The sequence below is a fragment of the Delphinapterus leucas genome, chromosome 14 (assembly GCF_059928025.1).
Source record: "Delphinapterus leucas isolate spDelLeu-1000000601 "Yukka" chromosome 14, BTC_Dleu_Yukka2, whole genome shotgun sequence".
Lineage (NCBI taxonomy): Eukaryota > Metazoa > Chordata > Mammalia > Artiodactyla > Monodontidae > Delphinapterus > Delphinapterus leucas.
Window position 1 is genome coordinate 19,996,426 of NC_143142.1, and position 26,063 is coordinate 20,022,488.

At 50.9% G+C, this 26,063-nt stretch overlaps 2 protein-coding genes across 6 annotated transcripts in view; one reads left to right on the forward strand and one right to left on the reverse strand.

The window, feature by feature from the left end:
• On the reverse strand, window positions 1-25,287 carry HPS4 (HPS4 biogenesis of lysosomal organelles complex 3 subunit 2). Of its 5 annotated transcripts, none has more exons than XM_089894627.1 (14): window positions 25,109-25,287; window positions 23,066-23,585; window positions 20,640-20,730; window positions 18,702-18,845; window positions 13,923-14,030; window positions 13,350-13,466; window positions 11,777-11,871; window positions 11,131-11,203; window positions 9,206-9,242; window positions 8,436-8,532; window positions 6,894-7,806; window positions 2,468-2,600; window positions 1,907-2,015; window positions 1-278 (listed from the first exon to the last, which is right to left on the reverse strand). In XM_089894627.1, exons 2-14 carry the CDS (start codon window positions 23,104-23,106, stop codon window positions 107-109), a joined length of 2,130 nt encoding a protein of 709 aa, XP_089750753.1. In that variant the 5' UTR covers window positions 23,107-23,585; window positions 25,109-25,287; the 3' UTR covers window positions 1-106. The 5 variants fall into 5 exon arrangements, 4 of the variants coding, with proteins under 4 accessions (XP_089750753.1, XP_022406774.2, XP_089750754.1 ...); XM_022551066.2 differs by having other exon boundaries at window positions 25,064-25,168; XR_002641617.2 differs by lacking the exons at window positions 1-278; window positions 1,907-2,015 and adding an exon at window positions 6,383-6,568 and having other exon boundaries at window positions 2,487-2,600; window positions 25,064-25,169.
• Window positions 24,905-26,063, forward strand: part of SRRD (SRR1 domain containing) — a 36,004-nt gene continuing 34,845 nt past the window's right edge. The window contains exon 1 of the mRNA XM_022551082.3: window positions 24,905-25,333. Within this exon, the coding sequence (XP_022406790.1) occupies window positions 25,161-25,333 (173 nt within the window). The 5' untranslated portion in view covers window positions 24,905-25,160. The remainder of the gene's footprint in view (window positions 25,334-26,063) is intronic.

The following is a 26,063-nucleotide window of genomic DNA, read 5'->3' on the forward strand; positions in this document are numbered from 1 at the left end:
TATTCCAAGGAAAACAAAATAGCGGGACTTTTCCATTTAACAAGGCAGAGCTTCCTTTGCTGGGATTCGATGTGAGAGGCATCTGCTGGGGTCATGAACCCACGGTTCAAAGTAAGTTCACCCCGTGCTTCAGCAGCTTCTGCTTGGCTTTGCCCGGGAGGCTGAAGGCGCTGTCCTGCGGACTTGGGAAGCCGGAGCTCCGCCCCGCCGGCGCCAGCTGCTGGAAATAGGTTTCCTGGACAGGGCTGCAGCAGGCGTACACAGCCGTGGAGGCATTCCTGTTGGAGGAAGAAAGGAGACCACAGTCCGACGCTGCCTGTGAGCCTTCAGAGCTCGGAGACCCGCAGAGGTGCTGTCAGTGACCCGGCAGGACGAGTCATGGACCAGTCACTACGGCCTTGGAGAGGGGGCACCTTGGCCTTCAGGTAACGAGCATGGATCTGGAGTCACACAGACCTCGGTGCTCATCCCACCCCTGCGACTCCTGGCTGTGTGCCCTTGGCTAAGCTGCTCCAGCTTTCTCGCCAGTAAAATGAATATGACAACGGTAAATTCCCTCACTGAGATTTTATAGAGAGCAAATGAGTAGGAATATATACAAATTGCTTAGCCCATGGTGAGCGGTTAAGAAATGGAGCCTGTTTGTTCCGTTTCTATTATTCAAATGAGCTACGTATCCCAACGCTAAAACCCTCTCAGCTCCGAGGAAGATGAAATACTACAGGGCCACAAGGTGGGTGATGGATCTAGGTTGCCAGCGTGGGGCAGCTGTGACTTAAAGCCAGAGGAGACACATTTATTACGGAAGGATATACAGAAATATTGGCTGGAGGTGGCGCTGGGCAGCAGAAGTGTCCGCATTCCTGTGTGGCCGGTGACAGGCATTAGAACCTGGTCAGCACCAGAGCCGAGACCAGAGCCCACACGCCTCCTTCTCAGCCACACTGTCCCCGGAACTGGAAAGGTGTGCGGCCGGGGCATGTGCTTAGAGCTGAGACACCTGGGCTCAAATCCTGACTCAGCCTCTGAGTAAGAATGCGACCCTGGGGCGAGTCGTTCATTCTGTTTGTGCTTCAACCTCCTCGTCCATAAAATGAGGTTCAAAAGAATGCGCTGGACCAAATCATTCCAAGGACTTAACTGAATGATATACACAGAGCAGGCACCCCCCTTCTGACCCTCTAACTTGCCTTCTTTTCTGCTACCGGTTTCATAAGGGAAGCGTGTAGAGAGAAAAAGTAGAAATTCGGTTGGTTAAAGACTGTAAATGACAATAATAACAATAATCTAGATCTGCTGGTACAGCAGCGTTCAGGACATGCAACAAGGTGAAAAAAGGAAAACTGTAAACCAGCACATTAGTATGCTCCAGTTTTCTAGAAGAAAGACCATTAAATAGTCAAAAATTCGAATCGTCTTTTATATGCAAAAAATAAAAACGAAAACCAACGAAACCTGGAGTAACGTACACCGAACTATTAACTGTGGGTGTCTTTGGGCCATATTGCCGGCGAGGGGAGGGCAGCATTTGACTTGGGAGACTTGGCCATGAGCACGTGGGGCTTGTTAAGTTAGCAGATGGAAGACAGCACTTCAGCATCGTTTATGGCAGAGACCGAGGCCCCTCCTCCCTCCCCAGTGACGGATGGAAGCACTGAGGTGGTGAGGGCCTTAGGTCTCCTCCCTGCTGTACCCCAGTGTGTAAAGCAGTCCGAACCCCAGGATGGGACCCAGCAAATACATGACATGGGAAGCATGGGGGCAGATGACAGCAGCCACCGGAGCAGATCAAAGAAAGCCCTGACTGGTTCCTGGACTGTCCTTCATTTGGTTATGAATGAGGCTCTGCCCGGACCCGGGAAGGCGGCTCCTGGCGCAGGGCTGTCAGTGAGCTGGGGACGCTCACCTGATGGTTACTTCGTACAGCGCGGGCAGCCGGGCGAAGTCGGAATGCATCAGGCTGACGGCCTGGAGGAAGCGGCGGTCCTGGGCTGTGGCCACCTGTGGCAGGTTGGCTTCCAGAAGAGGACACAGAAGTCGTGAGTGGCAGACCGCCCCCCTCCAGCAACATCCCCCAAACCCAGAACCATAAACTGGGACAGGGTGAGGCCCCGGCTTGGGGTACAGGTGCCCAGGGGCAGCGGGACAGAGGCCGGGGTGCTGGGCCCTCCAGCTGCGCCCCGCCACGGAGCACACGCCGCCCCCGATGGTGGGCAACACCGGTCTCTGCACACGAAGGTCCGAGTCGGGAGGCGACCTCATCACAGACATTTGAACGTGTGTGCTTCTCTCAAGATGTTGGAGAAACGGCCAAAATAAGATAAACGAGAAACGAAGTGTTTGCCAAGAGAATTTAAACCCCGTGGGAGCTGGGCTCCAAGTGAGAAAGCAGCATCCTGACTGCAGGGCACTCACCCCGTGCGCTGGGCCCCGGTTCCCACTCCCACCCACTGGAGGCGCCCCTTACCCGCCAGCACGTTCTGGACGCGGTCGTAGTGCGCGAAGCCATAGGTTCTGGCCGCAGGGGCCGCCTGGTCCCGGGGCAGCGTCTCGTTCAGGTGCACCTCCAGCCCATTGAGGGACGCCAGGCTGCCGTGGTACTGCGGGGCAGGGAGGGGACAGGCCGCCGCTGAGCAAGCCACCCAAGGGATATCTGCGTGCCTGCCTGACTTAGCAAGAAGGACTCTGACCAGTGCTTTGACCTGTTGTTGGAGAAGTCCTGACTTCGGCCCTTATGTCCTAATGCATTTCAAACTTGTAGAAAAATCAGAAAATAGGGGGGAGCAGAAAAATAAAAGAAAAAAAAAAAAGCAAGGAAAACTGGCCCAGAATCTCACCATCCAGGCAGAGCCACTGGTGGCGCCCTGGTGCATCTCCTATAACCAGGGCTGGCGTCTGTGCCCCGCTCCTCCCCCACCCCGTGCTTCTTGACTGTCTGCAGGGAGGCCACCTACCTCCCGTGTACCTAGAATGGTACCAGCCACTGTTCTCGAAGGACTGAGAAGTGTGGGTGAAATGGTTTTCTGTGCTCTCTGGCTCAGAGGAGGAACCCAGCTGAGGAAGGCTGTCCGGGAGGTGAGGCCCAAACACCTGTATTTTAAAACACCTCCCAGGGGATGTCACCTGCAGGTGCAGTTGGGAACACTGGACTGTCCCACTTTGTACGATTTGTTGTTTATAAACTAAAGATGGAGTCAGACCATAAATAACGACTGATGCTAGTTCTGTGACCTAACGATACAGCGTGAACTTCGTCCTTCATCCGTGAACTATTTTCCCGCAACGTCATTTTCGAACGGCTGAACTCCATCTTGGGCCCCGCCAAGTACGTCCGTCACGTCCAGATGGACTCAGCCTGAAACAGGGCCTCCTGGGGCTGCCCCGGGCTGCTAAAGCCACAAGGAGGCCGCGGGCCCTGGGCAGCAGCTGGCGCCCAGGTGAAGGACCTCCTGGCTCAGCCTCTTCCCGACTAGATGACCCGGGGCAAGTTACTGGCTTTTCTGCGCCTCGCTTTTTTTCATCTGTGAAATAGGGATACTACAGGGCTGCTGAGTGGCTGAGGTCAAATAGCATCTATCCATTCTGTCCGCTCTGAAGTGCCGGGAGCGAAGGCATTTTCTTAAAGTCAAGAATATGAAAACTGTCGTTATTAAAGAAGTGGGACCTCTTCCATGAGCACTCGTCCCTGGACTAATACGACTTGTCTGTGGGTTGGCTTATTTCACGACAGCTGTGTATAAAAATAAGCTCACATAAAAGGACCAGAGATGTAAAGAGAATGTTCTGAGGTGAATGTCATGAAACTCAAGTGTTATTTTGGGGAGTGTCCTGGACTTAAAATTAGCATTTCTATCCCATGTCGTAGAAATGGTACTTAAAGCCATTAGGTTTGGCACCAGGGTTTACGTGACACCCTCATCTCTGCGTCCCCAGGGCCCAGCAGCGAGCCTGGCTCCCAGGAGGTGCCAGTCAACAGCCACTGGGTGACTGGACAGCCAGTGTGACCGACACCAGGCACCGTCCACCACGAGCTGTGCGGGCTGAGTCGAGGGTCCATAGTAACGGAACAGGAGGACAAGCACACTGTCCCCTGCTCAGATCCCTGGAACAGCCTCACCAACGCAATTAACAGAGGCAGCTGAGGCTGTGTGTGTGTGTGTGTACAGGATTTACCACGAAGTCAAACCACAGCCTCGCTGAAAGTTTCTGGATCTCAGGAATCTGCAACGGTCATCCCTCCATCCCCAGCGGGTGCCCAGGGAAAGGGAAAACGGGGACAGAATGAGCCATGCCAAATCTTGAGCTTTCTCTGTAGGCACCGGGCCACTTCTGGAATCTTCTGCCTAACTTGTCCTCAGGATAAAATCACTTAACCATCAACGCAGTTAAATCACAAGACGCTATACCAGATGACACGTGGGCAATTTTCTACTGGTAAGCAAGTGCTTTCATATATACGAGGAGTCAGCAAACCATGGCCCGTGGACCAAATCCAGCCTACTGACGCTGTTTTAGATAGCCTGAGAGCTGAGAATGGTTTTTATATTTTTGTATGGTTAGGGGAAAAAAACTCAAAAGAATAATATTGTTATGTGAAAATTATATCAAGCTTCAATTTTTGTGTCCATAAACAATGTACTGGAACACAGCCACGCCGTTTATTTACATATTGTTTATGGTTGTTTTTGTACTACAACAGCAGATTCCAGGAGTTGTACAAAGCAGAAAACACCTGCTATGTGTTCCTTTACATTAAAGTTTGCCAACCCAAGACACACTACCACATACGAGAGCCTCACAGCAGCCCTAGGAGACACGGAGCCGGGGCTGTTCCTGGATCCTCCGCCTTCTAGTCCACAGCAAAGCAAGCGGCTCAATGTCAGTGTGTCCCCAAACACGCAGAAGAAACGATGCAGGAACCCACATTTACTCAGAAGCACCAGTTTCACGGGAGAGGGGTGCTTTTTTGTATTTTATGCTAACACACTATACCCAGGCTTTGTCTACTGTACCCATAGCTCCGTGTCCTACTGTAATGATGAATAATTGAAGGTCAGTGAGAGGATTATCTTGGGTTTTGAGCAGGAAACTATCAGCGGCTCTCTGCTGCCCCCTGGCGTGAGCCTACTCTGCTCCTCTGAACCAGTGGGTTGGCTTTTTCTAGACAGCAAGCAGCAGAGGGTCTGGAGGGAAATCAGGTCGACTGTTTTGTGTGCAGAACCGGGACAAAAAGGCAATGAAAGCTCTCTGCTGATTATAAAATAGACAGCCTTTGGGTCTGATCAACCGACTCCACTCACAAACCAGCAAGCTGATCAAAGTTCGTTAACGCCCTACTCTTCTTAGAAAGGACTAGTTTTCTTTTTCCATAAAATTGCGTTCTCTTTCCTGCCCAACACCAAACCCTACTTTCCATGAAAGCCCAGGGAGGTCGTTGCCCTGACAACAAGGATGGGCTGTGACAGACCAAGTCCCATGTCCGAGTATCAAGGGCCACAGAAGGCAGGGCCTCTACTCCTTCACCTTCCCACCTACCATGCCAAGGTCAGATCCGCGGGGGACAGAGGGTTGAGGGTGGGAGACAAGAAACAGGCAGAAATCCTGGGCCCCACCATGTGCATTAGGTCTTGATCTCAAAGAGGTGGTTTTCTTAAGGGCAAAATGGGAGTTACCGTGCCTGCCCCCAGAGCTAGCTGTTCCAAGGTTTGGCTAAAGTAGCAGATGTAAAGTATTTACCTACAGCAAATGCAGAATATATCTTAATTTACCTTCTTCTCCCCGCGCAGCCTGCACTATTCTTTTTCTTTTTGGGGGGGAAAGTAAAAAAAGAGGGGTGGTATCCACTGTACTGCATGCCAACACTGGGCCTGCAAAATGCCGCATCTAAGCTCGGTGCTAAGCAGGACAGACCATGAAACTAAGGCATCGGCCGGGAGATGGATGCACAGAACTGCAGCCCTGGATCCCTGAGCTGTTGTGAGGAGGTGGAGATGTCGCTCAGAGCCTTGGGGAAGGAGGTGGCGGGAAGCCGCCACTCGGGGAGGGTGCTGCGGGGCCTGTGGAAAGGGGAGAGGAGCCAGGCAGGTGCGAGAGGCGCAGGCTCTGTCTCCAGGCTCCGCGCGGAGGACCCGCCGCCCTCCTCCACTGCGTTCCAGGGGACCCGCTCATGTACGGAGGGCCACGGGCCTGCCTGCTAATACGATGGGCTTAGAATAATATAGATTTAAGAACAGAAACAAGGCAAGCCCCAGGACACCGTTCACCCTGCAGCAATTTTAACCTGCTGTTTTTATCGCTGCCGTTGCCCGGCCAACTAAAGCAAGGCTGTTACTATGGCGACTGGATCCAGCGTGGGCCCAGGCCCCAGAGAAGGTCAGCTTACCACTCGAAGTGGGGAAGGGGCTGCAAAGGTTTGAGAGGAGCCTTCTGGATCCAGTTAGCATTTCAGACGTCCTGGGCCTTCTAGGAAGGAGCTCCAGATGGACGGAAAGTCAGGGCTGGTGGAAAACTCCCAATCCAGGCGGTGACACGCACAGACTCCGGCCATACAGAGTCTAGAGCTGCCGGGCTAGGGAGTGAGGCCGTGTGTGGTCATGGCCTGCATGGCTGCACTGCACCCCACACTGCTGATGACGAACCAGAGGTGCTGAGAAAATGGAAGAAGCTGGAAAGGGCAGCACTTGTTGATGCCTTTGCACTTGGCTCTGTGTTCAGCACTGGATGCTCACTCACCCCCCACAAACAGCCGAGGAGGTGGGCACCACCCGCACCCCACTGCATGGACAAGGATGTTTGGCACGAGGTCACACAGCTGCTGGCCGAGCGCCCCTGCCTGTCCCCACTCCGAGGAGGCGGGGGCGGGCTGCCAGGGGCCAGGGGATCTGCACACTCACCACGTCCTCGACGGCCGCGCCATCTCCCAGAAGCGGCTCCTCGGCCAGCAGCAACAGCGCCAGGCCTCTGACGCTGTGAGTGTAGAGGTTCATCCGCACGAGCCGCGCGAGGGACACGGGGGTCGCCCTGGATCCGGTTCTGTCTGCGGAGGGGCCGTCGCCTGGGGGGTCTGCCGAGCCCGAGGCGCGTTCCGGGCTGGAGGCTGAGCGGCCCTCAGGAACCCCATCGCCGTGCTGCCCCTCGCCTTGTTCCCCCACGGGCAGCTCAGACCCCGTCTGCCTCGAATCCAAGCAAGGCGACGGCAACGGCCCGCTCGTCGGGCTGAGGAGGTGGTCCCTGGGGACGGGGGCTTGGCTGCTGTTGCCAGGATGGTCTCTGGGCCGTTCTAGGGCTCCATTCTGGGTGAGCATCTCAGCAGTGGAGGGAGGGAGGGGGCCGCCCACAGCTGTGCCCACAGGCAGGGCCTCGGGTGGCTGGCTTCCGGGGTTGCCAGAGTCACTGACAGATGCCCTGCAGCCAGGAGGCCCGCCATCGGAGGCAGAATAACCCAAGGATGCTCCCGTGTCCTGAGCTTCTGGAACGTGGATTTCAGACAAGTCCAGTTCCTCTTCCCCCCTGGACAAACCGGTTTCCTTCACCAGGGAGAGGCCGAGCCCAGGCCCCCGGCCCCCGGCGGCGTGGTGCGGTGTTGGGGGCTTGGTGCTCTTCACATCACAGCCTGACCAGTGTCCGTTCTCCCCCCTGCCATTTGGCCAGGTGACGTCAGGAGACGTGGGCTCAGGGCTGGTCGCTGAGATCCGAGCCGTGGATTCCACGTGTCTGGGGGCGTTTTCTTTCAGGGCAGATGTGTTCAAACCCTTTGGAGGGCGCTGGGCTGGGGGCTCCGGGAGTCTGGCTGGAGATGCCAGAGTGCTGGCGAACAAGGCGGGCATGAGGAAGGGCAGGCGACTGAGCGTGGGCAAGGGCCCTGCCCTGGGGGAGACTAAAGCAGTGCTTCCCTAAAAAGCATGGGCATTGGTGACAAGTGGGTGCTGAGGCCACAGAGCCTAAGAGGTCATGGTCAAAGCACAGGAGGAAACCTAGGGCAACGCCTAGCCCTCGGGGCTTCACACAGTGACACTGGGATCACCTACAGGAAACAGCAGAGCCCACTGAATCAGGGACACCCACGTTTGGAGGCCGACTGTGAGTCAGGCCCTATACTGGGTGCTACACACATACTATTCCCAACTTTCGCAAGGAACCCGTGAAGTAGACATTACTGGGTCCATTTTACAGTTGAAAAAACTGAGGCTCAGGCAGGGAATGGACTTGCTCAAGGTCACACAGCTGATAAGCAGCAGATCTGGGATTTGAAACCTATGCTTATCTCACTCTGCCAGATACCTCTGATCTCTATGCTGAAGCTCCAGATGCCCCTGCCAAGGCAGAGCATGGAGAAGACGGAATCAGTTATCAAATGCCAGGGGCTCACCTGGATAAATCCTTGGGAGGGAGTGCCCAATGCATGGGTTAAGAGGAACCCCTGTGAGCTCCCTTACCTGGTCGTGGGCTCCCGGGGGAACTCACGGAGACTGACAGCTTCCTCTTCGGTCAGGAAAACAGGCACAATCTGGACGTTTGGAGGGAGTGCTGCTCCTAGAATTGCAAAGCGGTGTGGCCAGGGCCCTCCCCTGGGCCAGAGAAGACAGAGGGGCAGGGACTGTTCTTGGGGTGACGCATCCAACCCACAGGCGGGCTCAGAGAGCAGCTCTGGGCTTCGTTCCTCAACCCAGAACAAAAGCCACAAAACTGCAGCTACAACGTCAGCCATCAGCAGGGAAAAGCCCGTGTGGGCAACTCTGCACCCAGGGTGACGTTTGGTGGAAGAAGGTTTAGTGGCACTTAAAAAAAAGACAGAAGCTGGAAAAAAGCACTTCCACCTGACCAAACGGGTCTGCCCTGACTTACGATGCAAAATAAAACAAATCCCCCTCTTGGGGGCACCTGCACTGCTGCAAAAGGTCTTCCTGGCAGGGGCTGCCGATGGCAACCATTCCTAATCGTGACCTTCTGGAACTCGTCTGAGTAGTCTCATAATGGGGAGTTAAGGAGGATCTGAAAACGGGGATTTAAGAGGTGTGCCTAAAATCACGAGCTTTACAACTGGGATTTTGATGGGTAACTTTGTCCTTGAAGCTCTATATATTTTCCTAATCTCACGAGCTGATGGAATTACCATATAGGACTACTCGGCCTTTCACGTGACTTGGATAGGGCCAGGCAGCTTAAAGACCATTCCCAAGATGTAGCAAGGCACCTGATTGCTTACCATGTTCCTGCAGGGCATCCCCTCCTAGAGGTTTTCTCTGAAAATAAACACACAGAGAAGTTGGTGCTGGGCACCGCGTTCTCCCCCCCCCCCCCCCCGCCACCTAACCATCAGGACCGTGCGGTGCCATCTGTTCATGAAATGTAGCCAGGCCCAGGATGCTGGTCCCAGCCGCATGCCAACAGCAAAGCAGATGGAACAGAAGCTCCCCCAAGCTGCCTGCCCCCCGCCGTGGCTGGGGTCAGCCAAGAGCCGGGCCCACGCTGGCTGGGGCGGCCACACCACCCAGGCTCACACCAGGCTTCTTCCCGTTCTGATTTCTCAGTTTCTCCTCTCTGGGAATAACAGCAAGCATTCATTCATGTTAACCTCTCAGACCTCCAGGGAAGTCATCTCCTGGAATAAAGCCACATCTACCACAGCCCTGGCCTAGAGCTCACACAGATCCCATTATAACAAAAGTGTGAAGGGCCTGTGACCCTCACAAGGGAAGGATTCAACCTAAACCAGATGTGAGGTCAGATCTCTGGTTCTGATTTACAATCAAGGTGAGAAACCCAGGAATCTCCTCAAAAGAGCTTTCCAGCCATCTCCACCTAAAGGTTCCAAAAGGACCCACCAAAACAAAACAAAAACTGCTCTTCTCACCAAAATGACTTTCACTCCTAAGAAGTGTTGTGGCTTTCTTTTTTTCTTTACATAAACTAACTCTAGACAAAAATTCTTTTCCAAAATATCACATATAATTCCCTCACCCGCAAGCTAATCCTGTTAACATTGGGCACATTTTCCTTTAAGTCTATGCATTTTTTTTATACTCTGAGGCCACATTACGTAAAACTTTCTTTTCTGCTTGAAAGAGTGACACACAATTTCTGTCATGAAGGCATCTTTGGCCATTTGCAACGGCTGACCACAATCTTATGAAGTTTACAGTGGTGCAGGAGAATTCATCGTTTCCGAAAATAGTGAATATTTTCGGCTTTGCGGCCATACAGTCTCTGTCCAACTGCTCAACCTGCAGATGTGGCTCAGAAGCAGGCCAAGAAAATTCTGTCAGAAGGCGACTGGCCCACAGCCCACGGTCTGCCAGCTCCTACCGTAGACATTTAAGTTATATCTGATTTTTCACTTTCGTAAATCCTGTTGCGATAAATTTTGAGTATAAACCTCCTTCAGCAGTCAGATGATTTCCTTAGTGTGGATTCGTAGTGCTGAACAATGAGGAAAAAGGAAAGGGCATCCTCAAGCCTCTCATTATCAAATAGTTTACCAGGAAGGCTGTTCTAAGGACCCCTGCATCACGGTGGGAAGGAGCCGGCGAGAGCCACACACGTGTTTTAAATGTCTACTGATTTAATAAGTGTAAGAAGCTAGCCTGATGACACACTTAAAACCAGAGTCTCGCACAGTAAGAATCAACTAGTAAAACAAAAGAAAAAAGAACTCAAAGGAAATATGCCAGATGCTAGCAGTGATTATCTCTGTGCAGTCCAGCTGTGGGCAGTTTTATTTCCCATGAGCACATATGACTTTTCCTTCATTATAAAAACAGTTAAGTAAATATAAGAAGGAAGTATTTTTAAAGTTTCTGTTGTCCTAAGCCATCTTTTACAGTCTCTCTCTCTCTGAAAAATCCAACATCTCTTTGACATAAAGCCCATCCTTGAGGGAAGTCAAATTCTCATAGCTCCACTTGGATCGAAGAAAACCCAACCAAGTCTACCACGCAGAAGACAACATTTTCTTTCGGCTTTGCCAGTGACCTCACTCGAAGGAAACCACACGGATGGCCCTGGGGTCCTGAGAAGGACAAGGCAGCAGCAGCTGACCCCATCCATCTAGCACGGGGATCAGCCTTGCCCGATATAAAGACAGACTCGCCGGATGAACCATCCCAGCCAGCGGGGTGGGCTTTGCGATACCTGGTCCCGACGTGCAGCTCGATGAAGCAGAACCTTGGCTGTGACAGAGGGTGGGAGCTGGGTGCTAACGATCCTGGGGGGTCAGACACAGGAACAAGGACACCGTGAGAAGAAACACACTCAGGACTCTGAATTGGAATCATTCCTGACACCCTGTGGTGGCGAGGATCTCGGGGACACAGCTGGTGGGAGTTTCAACTGGGAGAGCCCCCGTGGAGGGCTCTTGGGTGCTCAAGCTCACTAAGAGGCCCTCCAGCTGTGTGAAGAGCTGCAGTGAGACCTCAGAGGCCAACTGGAGATGGACCCAGCCGAGAGGCTGCAGGAGCCTGAGCTGAAGCTATGGCCAGCACACCAGGGCCCTGGGCAGCAGAGGAAGGTGCTGTGGGCCTCCTCCATGCCCTATCTGAGAATTTCACGGATCTCTTCAAAGCTGCCTCTTATATTCCCAACTCTTTTCTGGACACAACAGTTTGCAATTTCCCAGCTCTGCCCAAAGGCAGGGACCCTATATCAAATCTAAACTACCCGCTAGCTGCCCAACAAGACCACCCGGAACTGGCCACACACAGAGCTCCCCGCCCCCGATCGGGGTGGTCAGTTCTGCAGCAGGGGCAGGGCTGGAGGGGCAGGACCCGGCATTACTCACAGCCCCTTATAGAGGATGCAGCCGGCTAGAACATGGGGCGAGCGCTGGCAGGTCTGCAGAATGAGGGCCGCCTTCAGCAACAGCAGGGGCTCCACCTGTGCCGGGCAAGAAGCATGCCACGAAGTCAACACGCTTACCATCAGCGAAGGAGGAACAGGAAGGGGGCTCTGGAGAGCAGATGGACAGCTCAGAGCCCAAGCCTGGAGGGAGAGTGTGCCGCACGGTGACAGCTATGTCACGCCTCTGACGCCCAGAACGGCTGCCACCACAAATGCCAAATTCTGGGGACAAGGAGGCCTCTCTGGAAGCTGGAAGGCAGAGCAGATATGGCATATGGCTCTTCACAGGCGACAGTGCAGATGGCCAAGGACACCCTGACGATCAACGCTGAGACCAGAAGGCAGCAGGAGAGGAGAACCTACCTCTCAAATTCAGGTCATGGTGTCGGTGAACCCACCCACCCGTCCTCCACCGTCGCCCTGAAGCTCAGGCACCCCTGTGACGCAGCTGGCTTGATGTCTGACCAGATCCCGTAACTCTGTTGCGTGACAGAAAATGATAACATCATGGCCTTTCACTCAGGAGTATACGCCTCAGTCCACGGTCCTTGTAAAAAGTCCCGAAAAAGACCAGAAAAGGATCTGAGCCTGGTCAAGAATGGCCAGCAATAACCAAAAGCCTCTTCCTGCTTCCTGCTGGGCAGCGGTTAGAACCCAGTGCCAAGGAGCCAAGCATGCAGTTCATTCTTTCACGCTCTCAAGACGCGCCCAGGCCCAGCCAGCCAGTCTGGAAAGCTCTGGGCCAACTCCAAGAAGCCCTCCAAACAGGAGCGGGAAACCCGTCCCTGTTTCTAGCAGCATCCCAGTGCCACATCCCTGTTAAAGGGACACAGTCAACGACAGCAGCGAGAGCCAGCCCACACATAGTGGAAGGCTCCCGTCCCCCGAGATGCTCAGGGCACGGGCCGGCGGTTCTCGAGGGGCAGTGCCTTGCACCTCCCTTTGGCTACCTGACTGTGAGGATGTGATACTCAGCCAGATCAAGGCCAGTGAGCAAGGGGCAGTGCAGGCGGCCAGGCCAGCCACGCAGGTGGCCTCCTGTCACCACGTGCCAACGGCAACAGCGACAGCTCAGGGACAGAACACCTCCCAGCCCCGCAGTCCCAGATATGGCAACCCTGGTTTTAAAATGTCAGCCCTGGGCCTTTTTGGATGTCGAGAATAATTAAATCACATAGTGGTACTATCGAGAAGGGCCCTTCAGATTACTGAGTTCAGCACTCCTGGGCATTAGCAAAACAGTAACACCCTTTACTGAGTATCTGCTTCCTGTCATTTATGTACTGTCCCATTTCATCATCACAACAGCTCTGGGAGGCAAGCCTTATGCTGTGGCCATTTTACGGGCCAAGCCATTTTACTTGTCCAAGCCCACACGGCTCGTGAGGGCTGCATGGAATCTGAGTACAGGTCTTAACAACTATGCGCCCTGAGATACACCTCATTCAAGGGGGAAAACGTGTCCAGAAGCCCTATTCCTATCCATGCAACGAGCAGGGGGCTGAGCCTGTTACTTTCGTTCGGTCCAGGTTCCAGAGGGAGTTGAATATCTTATGCAGGTCACTGGTGTTTCTCAGGATCTGGTCAATGAAGGTGTCCCACTCCCCGCTCAGTTCTTCCCGAGAGCAGCTCTGAAACAGAACAGCTGGAGGTGAACACCCAAGATTCCAAGAGACACACTCTTCGGCAAGGACTCCAACCACCAACAAAATTGTTCCTACACGAAAAACTGGCCAGAAGGGAGGGCCTGTTCTGAGCTTCCCATCCAGGCGAGGCCTCACCCCATGCCCCTGATAACCTGCCCCCCACAGACCAGGGCCCCTCGGGGCGGGGAGTGGGGGGAGGGCGTGACCAGGCCCTGCTCTTCCCAGCCATCCTAGGAAGGAGGGAACGGGCATAAACATTTGGGTGAATGGGACTCAGGTCACCAGGGAAGAAAGGCATCTGAGAGGGGCTCCAAGGGCCCATGACCTTGTCGCTGACATGGTGTGTTTCTGTCAAGTGTACCAGACCCCTGGGTGAACGCTGTGTTCTGCCGATATCGATTTTGCTAAGGAGGTTCCTCTTAAGACTCCTCAACACCATACCTTGTAGGCCAGAGAAACAGGCCCATTGTAAAAATTGAAGAAGCCGATGAGCTGATCCAGAAGCTGCTTGCAGCTGACATCAGGGAGCTCAACAGCACAGCCCAGCACCTGTAAAGGAGGACAGGCATCTTCCTTTTCTCTGAGGCCAAGCTCAGAATCCTGGCATCCAGGGCTCACTAAAGCTGGACTCCACTGGCCCATCAAAATCCATCTTCTGCTGTGTGACCCCACACCCTCCGCCAGCCTCGCTGGTCTCCACAGGAAACAGATACTTTTTGTACCTACTCATGTTGCCCAAGCTGAAATCCCCCCGCCTCCCATTCTTGTTCATTTGCCTGGGACTCCCCCCTGCCTTCCCCCCGACCCCGTGCCTGCCCCCCCAGATGCCAGCCCCCGCAGGATGCCTGTTTTCATCACTCCAGACAATGCCGACCTGTTTCCTGATCCCTTGTATTGTTAGCACTGTTATTTGGACACTGGATGTTTCATTTGGGTTTCACAGCAAACACTGGACCCAGACCGTTTCATGAATGGCCAATCCCGTCTCTCCAGCTGGATGGAGTACTTCCAGAACGGGGACCGACTGCATCATCGTGCCAGCCACAAAAGATAAACACTTGCTCAGTTAGGAAATAATCTGGGCCTATGTTTAAAGCGCCTGAAAAACCTTCGTATTCTTTGACTCAGTAATTCTGCCTGTAGAAGTCTTTCCTAAGGGACTCATCAGAAACTTAAAGCAACCCTGAAAGAAAACAAATAAACAAAAACAAAAATGCTCTCTGAATGTAAGCTCCACCGAGGCAAGGATCTGCATTTTGTTCCCTGATGTAATCCAAGTGACAACAGTCTGGCACCCAGTAGGTGCTTATGTCTCCCCTAATTAATCTATAGAGGGAATGAAATCCTAATAATCCCACCAGCTTTTCTTTAGAAACTGACAAACTGATTCTACGACAGAAATACAAAGGACCTAAAATATCCAAAGCTGTCTTGGAGAAGAATAAGTTTGGAGGACTTCCACCATCTGATTTTAAGACTTACTATAAAGCTACAGACATCAAGACAGAGTAGTACTTGTATAGAATCTTCAGAAAGATCAATGGGAAAGAATATTGAGCCCAGAAGTAGAGCCACACTTAAATGGTCATTTGATCTTCAACAAAGGAGCCACAGGAATCTAATAGGAAAAGGAAAGTTTTCAACAATGGTGCTGCATTAACTGGACACCCATATGGAGAAAAGGACCCTTGACCTCTGCTTCGCACCATACACAAAGATATATCCAAGGTGGATTACAGACCTAAATTTAAAAGCTAAAACTGTGAAACTTACAAAACCAAAAATTGGAGAATGTCTTCTCCAATGGGGTAGGCAATGGTTTTAGACAGAATACAGAAAGCAATAACCATAAAAGATAACACTGATAAATTAGACTTCCTTAAAACTAGGGCTTCCCTGGCGGTGCAGTGGTTAAGAATCCGCGTGCCAATGCAGGGGACATGGGTTTGAGCCCTGGTCCAGGAAGATCCCACATGCCGCAGAGCAACTAAGCCCATGCACCCAAACTACTGAGCCTGAGCTCTAGAGCCCACGAGCCACAACTACTGAGCCCACGTGCCACAACTACTGAGCCCACGTGCCACAACTACTGAAGCCCGCCCACCTGGAGCCCATGCTCCGCAACAAGAGAAGCCACCGCGGTGAGAAGCCCGCGCACTGCAACGAAGAGTAGCCCCCCGCTCACCGCAACTAGAGAAAGCCTGCGTGCAGCGACGAAGACCCAACGCAGCCAAAAATAAATAAAATAAATTTATTTTAAAAAAAAACTAAACTAAAAACTTCCCATCAAAAGACATTATTAAGAAAGTAGGCGCACCACAAACTGGGAGAAGATATTTTTAAAATGTATATCTGACAAAGAACTGGTATCCAGGATGTACGAAGAAACCTATAGCTCAAGAAAAAAAGAAAACCCAGTTTAAAAAATGGGCAAGGGCTTTGGACAAATACTTTGCGAAGGAAGATATACAAATGGCCATGAAGCACACGAAAAAGCCTTAATATCACTAGTCATTGGGGAAATGCAAATTGAAACCACAACGAGATACCGCTTCACATCCAGCAAAATGGCTAAAATTAAACGAACTGGCCACATTACTGCTGATGGAGATGTGGCAGTATCTGAAATTCTCATACACTGTTGGTGGGAACGTAAACTGGTACAACCGCTCTGGGCTAAAGTCTAGCAGTTTCTTGTAAAATCAACACACACCTACCCTATGACCCAGCAATTCCATGCCTAGATATTTACCTATGAGAAATGAAAACATATGTCCACAAAAAGACTTGTATAGGAATGTTTCTAGAGCCTTATTCCTTTTTTAAATTTTATTTTCTTGAAGTACTGTTGATTTACAATGTCGTATTAATTTCTGCTGTACAGCAAAGTGACTCAGTTATACATACATGCACATCCTTTTTCAGATTCTTTTCCATTATGGTTTGTCATAGGATATTGAATATAGTTCCCTGTGCTGCACAGTAGGACCTTGTCGTTTATCCATTCTCTGTATAATAGTTTGCATCGGTTAATCCCAAACTCTCAATCCTTCCCTTCCTCTATCCCCCTCGGCATCTAAAACTCCGTTCTCTATGTCTGTGAGTCTGTTTCTGTGAGTCTGTTTCTGTTCATTTGTGTCATATTTTAGATTCCACACATAAGTGATATATGGCATTTGTCTTTCTCTTTCTGACTTACTTCACTTTCTGACTTACTTCACTTACTATGATAATCTCTAGGTCCATCCATGTTGCTGCAAATGGCATTATTTCATTCTTTTATGGCTGAGTAGTATTCCATTGTATATATGTACCACACCTTTTTTATCCATTCGTCTGTCGATGGGCATATAGGTTGTTTCCACGTCTTGGTTATTGTAAATAGTGCTGCTATGAACACAGAGGTGCGTGTATCTTTTTGAATTAGAGTTTTGTCCAGATATATGCCCAGGAGTGGGATTGCTGGGTCATATGATAATTCTATTTTTAGTTTTTTAAGGAACCTCCATACTGTTCTCCATAGTGGCTGCACCAACTTACATTCCCACCAACAACGTTAGGAGGGTTCCCTTTTCTCCACACCCTCTCCAGCACTTATTATTGGTAGACTTTTTTTAAAAAATTAATTAATTTATTTATTTTTTGGCTGCGTTGGGTCTTCGTTGCTGCGTGTGGGCTTTCTCTAGTTGCGGCGAGCAGGGGCTACTCTTCCTTGCAGTACATGGGCTCCTCTTCCTTACGGTACATGGGCTCCTCATTGCGGTGGCTTCTCTTGTTGCGGAGCATGGTCTCTAGGCGCACAGGCTTCAGTAGTTGTGGCTCGTGGGCTCAGTAGCTGTGGCTCAAGGGCTCTAGAGCACAGGCTTCAGTAGTTGTGGCACACGGGCTCAGTAGCTGTGGCTCAAGGGCTCTAGAGCGCAGGCTCAGTAGTTGTGGTACACAGGCTTAGGTGCTCCGTGGCATGTGGGATCTTCCCCGACCAGGGCTCGAACCCGTGTCCCCTGCATTGGCAGGTGGATTCTTAACCACTGTGCCACCAAAAAAGTCCCATTGTTGGTAGACTTTTTGATGATGGCCATTCTCACTGGTGTGAGGTAGTACCTCATTGTAGTTTTGATTTGTATTTCTCTAGAGCCTAATTCTTTTTTTAAAAAAAAATTTATTTATTTACTTATTTATTTATTTGGCTGCACCAGGTCTTAGTTGTGGCCTGCAGGATCTTTGCTGTGGCGTGTGGGATCTAGTTCCTTGACCAGGGATTGACCCCGGACCCCCTGCTTTGGGAGCAGGGAGTCTTAACTGCTGGACAACCAGGGAAGTCCCTCTAGAGCCTTATTCTTAAGTGCCCCAAACTGGACACAGTTCATGTGTCCACAAAAAGGAGAATGAATAAGTAGACTGTGATACATTCAGACTATGGAATACTGCTCAGCAATAAATAGGAATGAACCGCCGGTACATGCAACAATGTGGATGAATCCCACGAGTGTTAAAATAGAGGATAAAGGGATGAATATATAAATGTGTGATAAAGCAACTATAATGAAGTGTTCTGTAGAATCTAGCAGGTATGTGAGTATTCACTGTAAAATTCTCTCAACTGTTCAGTATGTTAGAAAATTTTCATAACAAAATGTTGGAAATAATACCTACGAAGGTGAAGATACTTCCTTACCCTTAAGCATCCCATCCCCTCAGGAATAAATTTAAAATAAGAGGAGGCATGAGACAACAGTACTTTAGAATCTATAGTACTACTAGCTGTAAATTGTTCTTTTTTTTTCTTAATGGTTCTTTGAAACCTAACATATATGCACCAGTGTCTTCAAGTTTCTGGCTCCCTTCCCCAGTAAGCGTGGAGAGTATAGAGAGTAGAAACAAGAAAAGATGGAGATTAAAAACTCAATTTGCATCACAGAGCAAAGAGAATTTCCAGAGGATGACCAAAAGAGAAGACAAAGCAGGCGTGTGCAATGCAGGATGTGTTAGCAGTGTTTTGGAGAGAGCACTCAGTTCTGATGGGCACCTGCAGAAAGTGACACGAGAATCGCAGATGACCGGGGGCGGGGGGCAGCACACGCGGGGAGAGGAGGAGGTTCTAGGCTCAAGATCCATGGCAAGCATTATTTCTAAACCCTAGCATCGCAATACTTCTCACAAAGACAAAAGACTCTTGGTAGAGGCTACCCTGCAGGCACTGGTTCAGCCTGGTAAACTTACCCAAAGGTAATCGCCGTCAACCTTTATGGCGAACTTAAGTTTCCGCAGACGGACGATGGTGGGAGGAGAGCCGGAAATGTCAGAAATGCAGTGGACAACCCCGGCGATCTGTCCACAGAGCAGCTCCTGTTGGTCAAGCAGGGTCTAGGGAAAAGAGCCAATTCCAGACATTACGTTGAAGTTCCCGAACTCCTGTGTCATTCCTTAGAGCAGGGGTTGGCTAACTATAGCCTGGAGGCCAGATCGACTCTGCTGCCTGTTTTTATATAATCCGGGAACTAATGATGATTTTTACATTTTTTTAAGGGTTGTCAAAATAACAACAAAGAAGAATACGTGATAGAGACCTTACACGGCTTGCAGAGACCAAAACATTCCCACATTGGCCCTTTTGAGACAAAGTTTGCTGAACCCTGCCTGAATTGTCACAAAACACCCACAGTGAATGCATAAGAACTACGTTTTTGTTCCTAGGATTATAGGCCTGTGCATGGGTAGAAGAGTGAGCCTTTATCCCCATTCAAATCCCCTGCAGAGTGGCCAGAGCAGCCTAGACTAATCCCCCCTCTCCAAGTCAAGTGTGATCACATGAGTGAATACACAGGCCTCCTAATCGATCTTCACGTTGACTAAACTGTGGGGCAGACAGACATCATGTGATGCAACGGAAAACAGAGAACTCTTGACTGAAAGAGCTGAACTTGAACCGAATCAAGGCTCTAGATCTTACTACTAGTTTAAAGGAAATGCACTGGGTAGAAAGCATTAAATGATACCATCGTGAGGAAGTAATCAGCCCAGTGCAGAGTGGGGGACGTGCTGACATTCTGCTGCATAAGAGACCTGGTTTCTTCAATAATTCAGTGGCACAGGGGGAAAAAAGGACGTGGGGAGGGGTGAGGAGTGTTATATGATACAAGGGACTTGAAACACAAAATAACCGAATGGGGTGTGTGGGCCTTGCTTGGATGCTGATTGGGAGAGGCAGGGGGAAGGAAGGAAGGACTAAGTAACATCTAAGATAATAAAGGCAAAATTTGAATATAGACTGTATCAGATGATACCATTGTTACTAATTATTGTAAATTTTGCTGCATGGGATGTTAATAAAATACACCCTTTTCGGTTAGAGATGTTACTTGATATTGGTGAGATGACACCATGTCTAGGATTTGCTTCAAAATACTTCAGGAACGGACTTCCCTGGTGGCGCAGTGCTTAAGAATCCGCCTGCCAATGCAGGGGACACGGGTTTGAGCCCTGGTTTAGGAAGATCTCACACGCTGCGGAGCAACTAAGCCCGTGCGCCACAACTACTGAGCCTGTGCTCTAAAGCCTGTGAGCCACAACTACTGAGCCAGCGTGCCACAGCTACTGAAGCCCCCGCGCCTAGAGCCCGTGCTCTGCAACAAGAGAAGCCACTGCAATGAGCAGCCCGTGCACCGCAAAGAGTGGCCCCCACTCACCGCAACTAGAGAAAACCCACGCGCAGCAACGAAGACCCAATGCAGCCAAAAATAAATACATTTATTTAAAAAGAATACTCCAGGGAAAAAGAGTGGGGAGGAGTTAGGATAGCTCATATCACACTGGTCAAGTGTTGGTTATCACTGAAGCTGATGATGGGCACGTGAGGGCCGATGATTCTCTCCTCTTTACTTTGGTATATGTTTGGAGAAAAGTTTTCAATCCAGCGGGGCAGACAGAAAATCATGACGGTAACAGAGAGCTAGAGAAGGCGGAAGTACTGGGCTGCCTGGGCACTTCAACACCAGAACAACAACAAATAATACAACTAAGAATAAGAGAGTAGAAGTGGCGAATGCCTGGACTACGCAGAGAAAACTGTCCACATGTAACCCTCCCCAGACCTTTGGAAAAGTCACCACTTTGAGGCAGTGGGATCCCCACCAAACAAGAAAATGCTGTGTGGCTTACCTGAGGGGGGAAAAAGTAACAGATGGCAGCTCTGGTTGGATCTCCTTCTCCCTTCACCTTGGAACCATCATAAAGGAAAAAATAATTCCACCTGTCAAGAGAACAGAAGGGAGCTGTGTTTCCTTCCATCCGGTGAGCAGGGCCTTGTAAAACACAGCTTCCTTTTGCCCAGCCGGAGAGGGGCTCATGATTCGGCATTTAAAAAGCCCTCTGGTGGCCCCAGAGGAGAAGGGACCCAAGAGCTACAAAGAGATAAAACCATTTCGTAAGTGCAGCCAAGTCAAACTAAAAATACGCCCCTATCCAGCCGTCAGACCATCTGCCCGAAAAGACAGAAGAGCAGCTAAGGAAAGACAGGGCACCCACAATGATGCCTCTTATTTGAGACACTGAACCTTAACTCTATAACCATGTGGTTTGGTCAACTGTCTTTTAAAGCTCTGATAATGAAGTAAGTTAGGGATGTCTTAGTTGTCTTCATAACTGCTGGGCACGAGGTCTCTGGAAATTGCCCTTCTACCAGGAATTCATTTAACACACATTTGCTGAGGGCCTGCGGTGAGCGCTGCGTGTGCCAGCCTCGGGGGCCATCGCGAGGAGAGGGAAACAGGACACATGCAGTTTGCCCGCAGGGCAGCGAGTCCATAACGGGAAAAGCGGGGACATCTGAGAGCTCAGAGAGGCACCACACCCCTCCCTTAACACAGTCCCTCATCAAACTTCTGATTCCCTCCCTGCAGAGGAAGCTCTCTCCTCAATACCCATAACCCTCTGCTCCTCCCTAAAGACTCGGGGTCTCCTCTCTGGTGTAGCTACAATTACTTCTTTAAGACCGCAAAGCAGACTACCCGGGCTGGACCTGGGTTTAAACCTCTCGGTCTCCGAAAGCACATCCATCAGGCCAGAGCAGTGAGTACTCTGTCACCTGCACTCTTCTCGCCTGATCTACGCCCTCCCCGGCTCCCACCTTATCTTCCTACGACAAGCACTAACTCTGTTTCTAGCACAATCCACTTTCCCGAGTTCTAGGTCCCAACGTGCAGCTGGCTGCAGGGCCCGGACAGATCAAAGAGCCTCAAAGAATGTTTCAAACCCAGCTTGGAAACCCCACTGCCAGGTGGTGAGCGTACTGTAATGCATAGAAATAGCAAATCACTGTGTTGGGTACAGTGTTATAGGTCAATTATACTTGAAACAAACTCATAGAAAAAGAGTTCAGATTTGCAGTCATCAGAGGCAGGAGGTGGGGGAAGGGGGATTGGATAAAGGTAGTCAGGGCTTCCCTGGTGGCGCAGTGGTTGAGAGTCTGCCTGCCGATGCAGGGGACACGGGTTTGTGCCCCGGTCCAGGTAGATCCCACATGCCGCGGAGCGGCTGGGCCCGTGAGCCATGGCCGCTGGGCCTGTGCGTCCGGAGCCTGTGCTCCGCAACGGGAGAGGCCACAGCAGTGAGAGACCCGCGTAGCACACACACACACACACACACACACACACACAAAAAGTAGTCGAAAGGTACAATCTTCCAGTTACAAAATAAATAAGTACTAGGGATGTAATGTACAACATGATAAATGTAATTAACACTTCTGTATGTTATATATGAAAGTTTTTAAGAGTAAATCCTGAGTTCTCATTACAAGGAAAACATTTTTTTTCCTTTTATATCTATATGAGATGATAGATGTTCACTAAACTTGTGGTGATCTTTTCATGATTATGTGTGTTACAGTGCTGTATGTCAACTATATGTCACTAAAACTGGAAGCTAGATAGATGAATAATTGAATGAATGAATGAAACCCCACTGCTGGGCCCCATTCTACCCTTTCCTTATGTTACCTGGGTGAAAGTGACCCCACTCTTACAGGCACACAAAAGAAAACCTGAGTGTCGTTTTCAACTGCACACATATAATCAGTCATAAATCCTGCTCATTCTATTGAAACCATGCCTCTCACTTTCCTCTCCTTCATAAATGTTTGCTGAGCCAAATTAAGACACGCTTAACCCATTTGCGGTTGAGAAGGGAACTGAGTTTCAGGCAGACATTGTATAATACCCTTGAAGAGCCAGCCTGGCCAAACCTCTTCTCGCGGTGTAATTCTGCACCGCCACAGCTTCTTGTCTCTCAAAAGTGAAGACTTCAGTGCCCACGGTATTATCAAGGCCGGCTGCGGGATCCAGCCGTGGCTCTCTTTTCTACCTTCTACCAGCAATGCTGGACTCGTCAAACCCTGCAAGAGGCTCGTGTGGTTACAGTACATCAGCTTTGGAGAGAAATGGCCCTTGATTCGCTGCTCTGAGGAAAATGGTATTTTTTTTTTTTCTTAATAAAATCAAGACAGTCTGGCTGGGGATTCTCAGTTCACCCAAAACATCCGTGCAGCAGCCTGCAGGAACTAACCCCCTGCAGGCCCTGCTACTCACCAGGAGGCTGACGTGGTCTCTGTCGAGGTGGAGGTGGCCATTTACTCTTTGGTGGCCCTCATTCTCTTTATTTGGGTTTTCTTTTCCAGTCTGGCTTCTTTCTCCCCAGCAGTGACAGTTCCTCCGCTGAATCCGGATGTGGGACGTTTAGGTGTTTTCAGTCTCCAACAGTCACTTGTCTCGTTCTCATTCAGCATGAAAGTGCTTCTTCCCTTCCTTCCAGGCCCTTCGGTCCCATCAATACCTCCAGCCTCTCAGAGCTCTGGGAAAAAATCAATAAAGCAAGAGAATTCTACCAGAAAGTCAAATCCACCAATCTGGTTCCGTGAGCATCGTCTCCCTGGCCCTCTGCAGAACGACCCCTTCAAAGAACGACCCCTTTGCCAGGGAAGCCTGACAGGGCAGATGCATGCTGAAGGCGGTGCTCTGAAGCGATGTCTAGCTTGTCGGGTTCAAAGCCATTCTGAAGGTTTCTTTAAAAAGTTTTGAAGCTTTCCGTTCAAACATCAGTCCCTTGACCCTAAAATAAACACAAGGAATAGATTATTTCAGAATCCCATGAGTGAGCATGTGACCCAGCAGGGTTAAGCAAATGGTATGCTTCAAAAGAGTTTTCCAGAAAGCTGAAAAGTGTGTTTCAAAATCCAAAAGTGAGGGGAGCAAAACTTCAGAGTAAGTCCCATAGTTAATGTGAAGAGATATATCACACAGAAGATAGAATTAAATAACCGGTGTGAAAAAGCTCTGGGTGTCAAGGACAGCTATACAAATAAGGCGGTTGGTGTAGTAATAACGGAACTCAAATTAAGGAACTGTCACCTTGACAGCCCAAAATTAATCTTAACATGTAGAATCCCAGAGCTGGGCAAGTTTCCAAAAGTCAAAAAGAGAATTTAACAAGTGGCTTTCAAACTCCCACAAGAGGAAAGAGAACTCAGAGTATCAAGAAATTTCAGGCTCAGAAGGGACGCTGGCATCACACACTCTAATCCTTACTCTCCTTCAAAAACTACCTGGACTGGCTCTTGCTTACTCCCTCCAGAGACAGGCAGTTCTCAGTGTTCAATTTATCCTTCCACCAAGCTGAAACTGGCCTCGCAGTAACCTCCACACACTCTCCAGGAAAAAAAAACAAGGTCTCATCCTTCCACAAGTCAACCCTTTGGTCACTTCAAAACTGTATCCCTACTGTCACTTTCTCCAAGCTTAATGTCCCCAGCGACATGGTTTCGAAAGCTTGCTCACCATCTGCCATCCTCCTGGGAACACAAGAGAGTTTTTTTAAGCTCCTCTGGTAGAGGGAAGTCCCTAGAGAGGACACCACCAAATCTTTGATGGCCTGTAAAACCTCTGTCTTTTCTCAGCTCTGGATACCTTGGGGTGGGCCTCCCTAGGGTCATATTCATATTCGGGTGCCTGTGGAGGCGGCATCTAAGCCCGTGGAACCAAGGACTGCAATCTGAAACCCCCATCCCTTGTTCCCATAGGACTGGGCCCTACACTGCCAAGGTTCACTCGCTTAACTCTGAAAGGTCCAGAAGAAGCCGCTAATGGTCCGTCGGGGACAGGGCAAGTGTTGGGATGTGGCCAGAGAAGGCTCTGGCCTGGGAAGTGGCAGTAACGATCGGGGGAGTCGAGACGTGGCCGGCAAAGGCCTGTGGGTGGTGGTGATGGTGTAGGAAGTGGCCTCAGTGTGTCAGCAGAGCAGGAAAAGGGGCGCTAATGAAAGCGATCGGTAACCGCCGGCAGCAGTGGGAAGTGTCTGGCCTCAGCTCCAGGGGGCTGGGACTGGTGGGCAAAGGTGCGGGGATCAATCGGGGCCGGGTCACAGCGCGGAGGGGCCGCCAAAAGGCGCTCTCGGCCGGGGTCCCGCCCTTTGGTGTCCCCGCGCCCCCGGGCGCCGCCCACCCGCCGGAGTAGCCAGGCAGCCCGGGGATACGGGGTCAAGGCTCGGGACTCGGGACCCTGAGGTCCCAGCGACTCCCGCCCGATACCTACGCGCGCGGCGGAGAGGCCCCAGGGTCACGCGCCACCTGCGCTTACCGCCCCCTAAAGTTCCCGCAGAGCTGGCGCGCGCCGATGACGTCAGAGACCAATGGCGGCGGCGGCGGCGGCGCTGGAAGCCTGGCAGGCGGCGTCTCGTCGGGGAAGGCGCTCGGCGGCTCTGCGTCCGCGGCGTAGGGAGGCGGCGGCGGCGGCGGCCCGGGACCCGGGAGCCCAGGCCGAGGTGGACGGCGGAGACGTGCTTCGTCGCATCCAGGAAGCCAGGTGAGTACGGGCTAGGTCCTGGGTCCGAATCTTCACGTCCGTGGGAACCTCCCCAAGCCCCAGTCTCGCCATCTGTAAAGTGGGAATAACTGCAAACTCTTTAAGGGTTATGGTAGGATTTAACGGAGGTAAAGAGCTCGTTACAGACTGGAGCATAGTAAGCGCTCAGTAAAGTTTGTCATTCCTCTTATTGCAGTTGTAGCTGCGTGACCTTGGGCAAGGTATGTAATCTTTGTGCCTCAGTTTTCTCATTTGTGAGATGGACGTGGAAATAGTACCTATATAGGCTTGTTTTGAGGATTCAGTGAATTAGTCAATGGTTTACCATCCCCAACAGTGTCTGGCGTGTGGTACGTGCAGTACCAGTGTTTGGTATTAATATTATGTTAATGTTGGTTATTAGCGGTTTTGCTCACACCGCGGCCGCAACCTGCACACGTGATTGTCATCTTCACGATTATCATCACGCGTTAATTGAGGAGCTGCCCCGTGCCTGGCGCTGGCTTGAGCTCTCTACACACTTTGTCAGAATGAACATCTCAGCCACGCTAGGATCCTGGCAGGGCGCCCATTCTCAGAGAAACATAGGTAATGTGTGGAACCAGGTTTCAAACCCATGTCTTCGGTAACTTCAAAACCTGTGCTTAAAAGCTCTCCGTTATTCTGGTTTATCCCACCCCTCCCGCCATCATTGCTCCGTGCCTTGCTGTGTACCTTACATAGTGTTGGG

Bases quoted from the DNA above. Each gene is read 5' to 3' on its own strand.
- HPS4 (XM_089894627.1), bottom strand. From the start codon at position 23,106: ATGGCCACCTCCACCTCGACAGAGACCACGTCAGCCTCCTG. The intron at 11,204-11,776 runs GTGAGTAATGCC...CTGACCCCCCAG, and splicing joins TGCATCCTCTATAAGGGGCT to GATCGTTAGCACCCAGCTCC. The intron at 2,601-6,893 runs GTGAGTGTGCAG...CCTGCCCCGCAG, and splicing joins GCGCGGCCGTCGAGGACGTG to TACCACGGCAGCCTGGCGTC.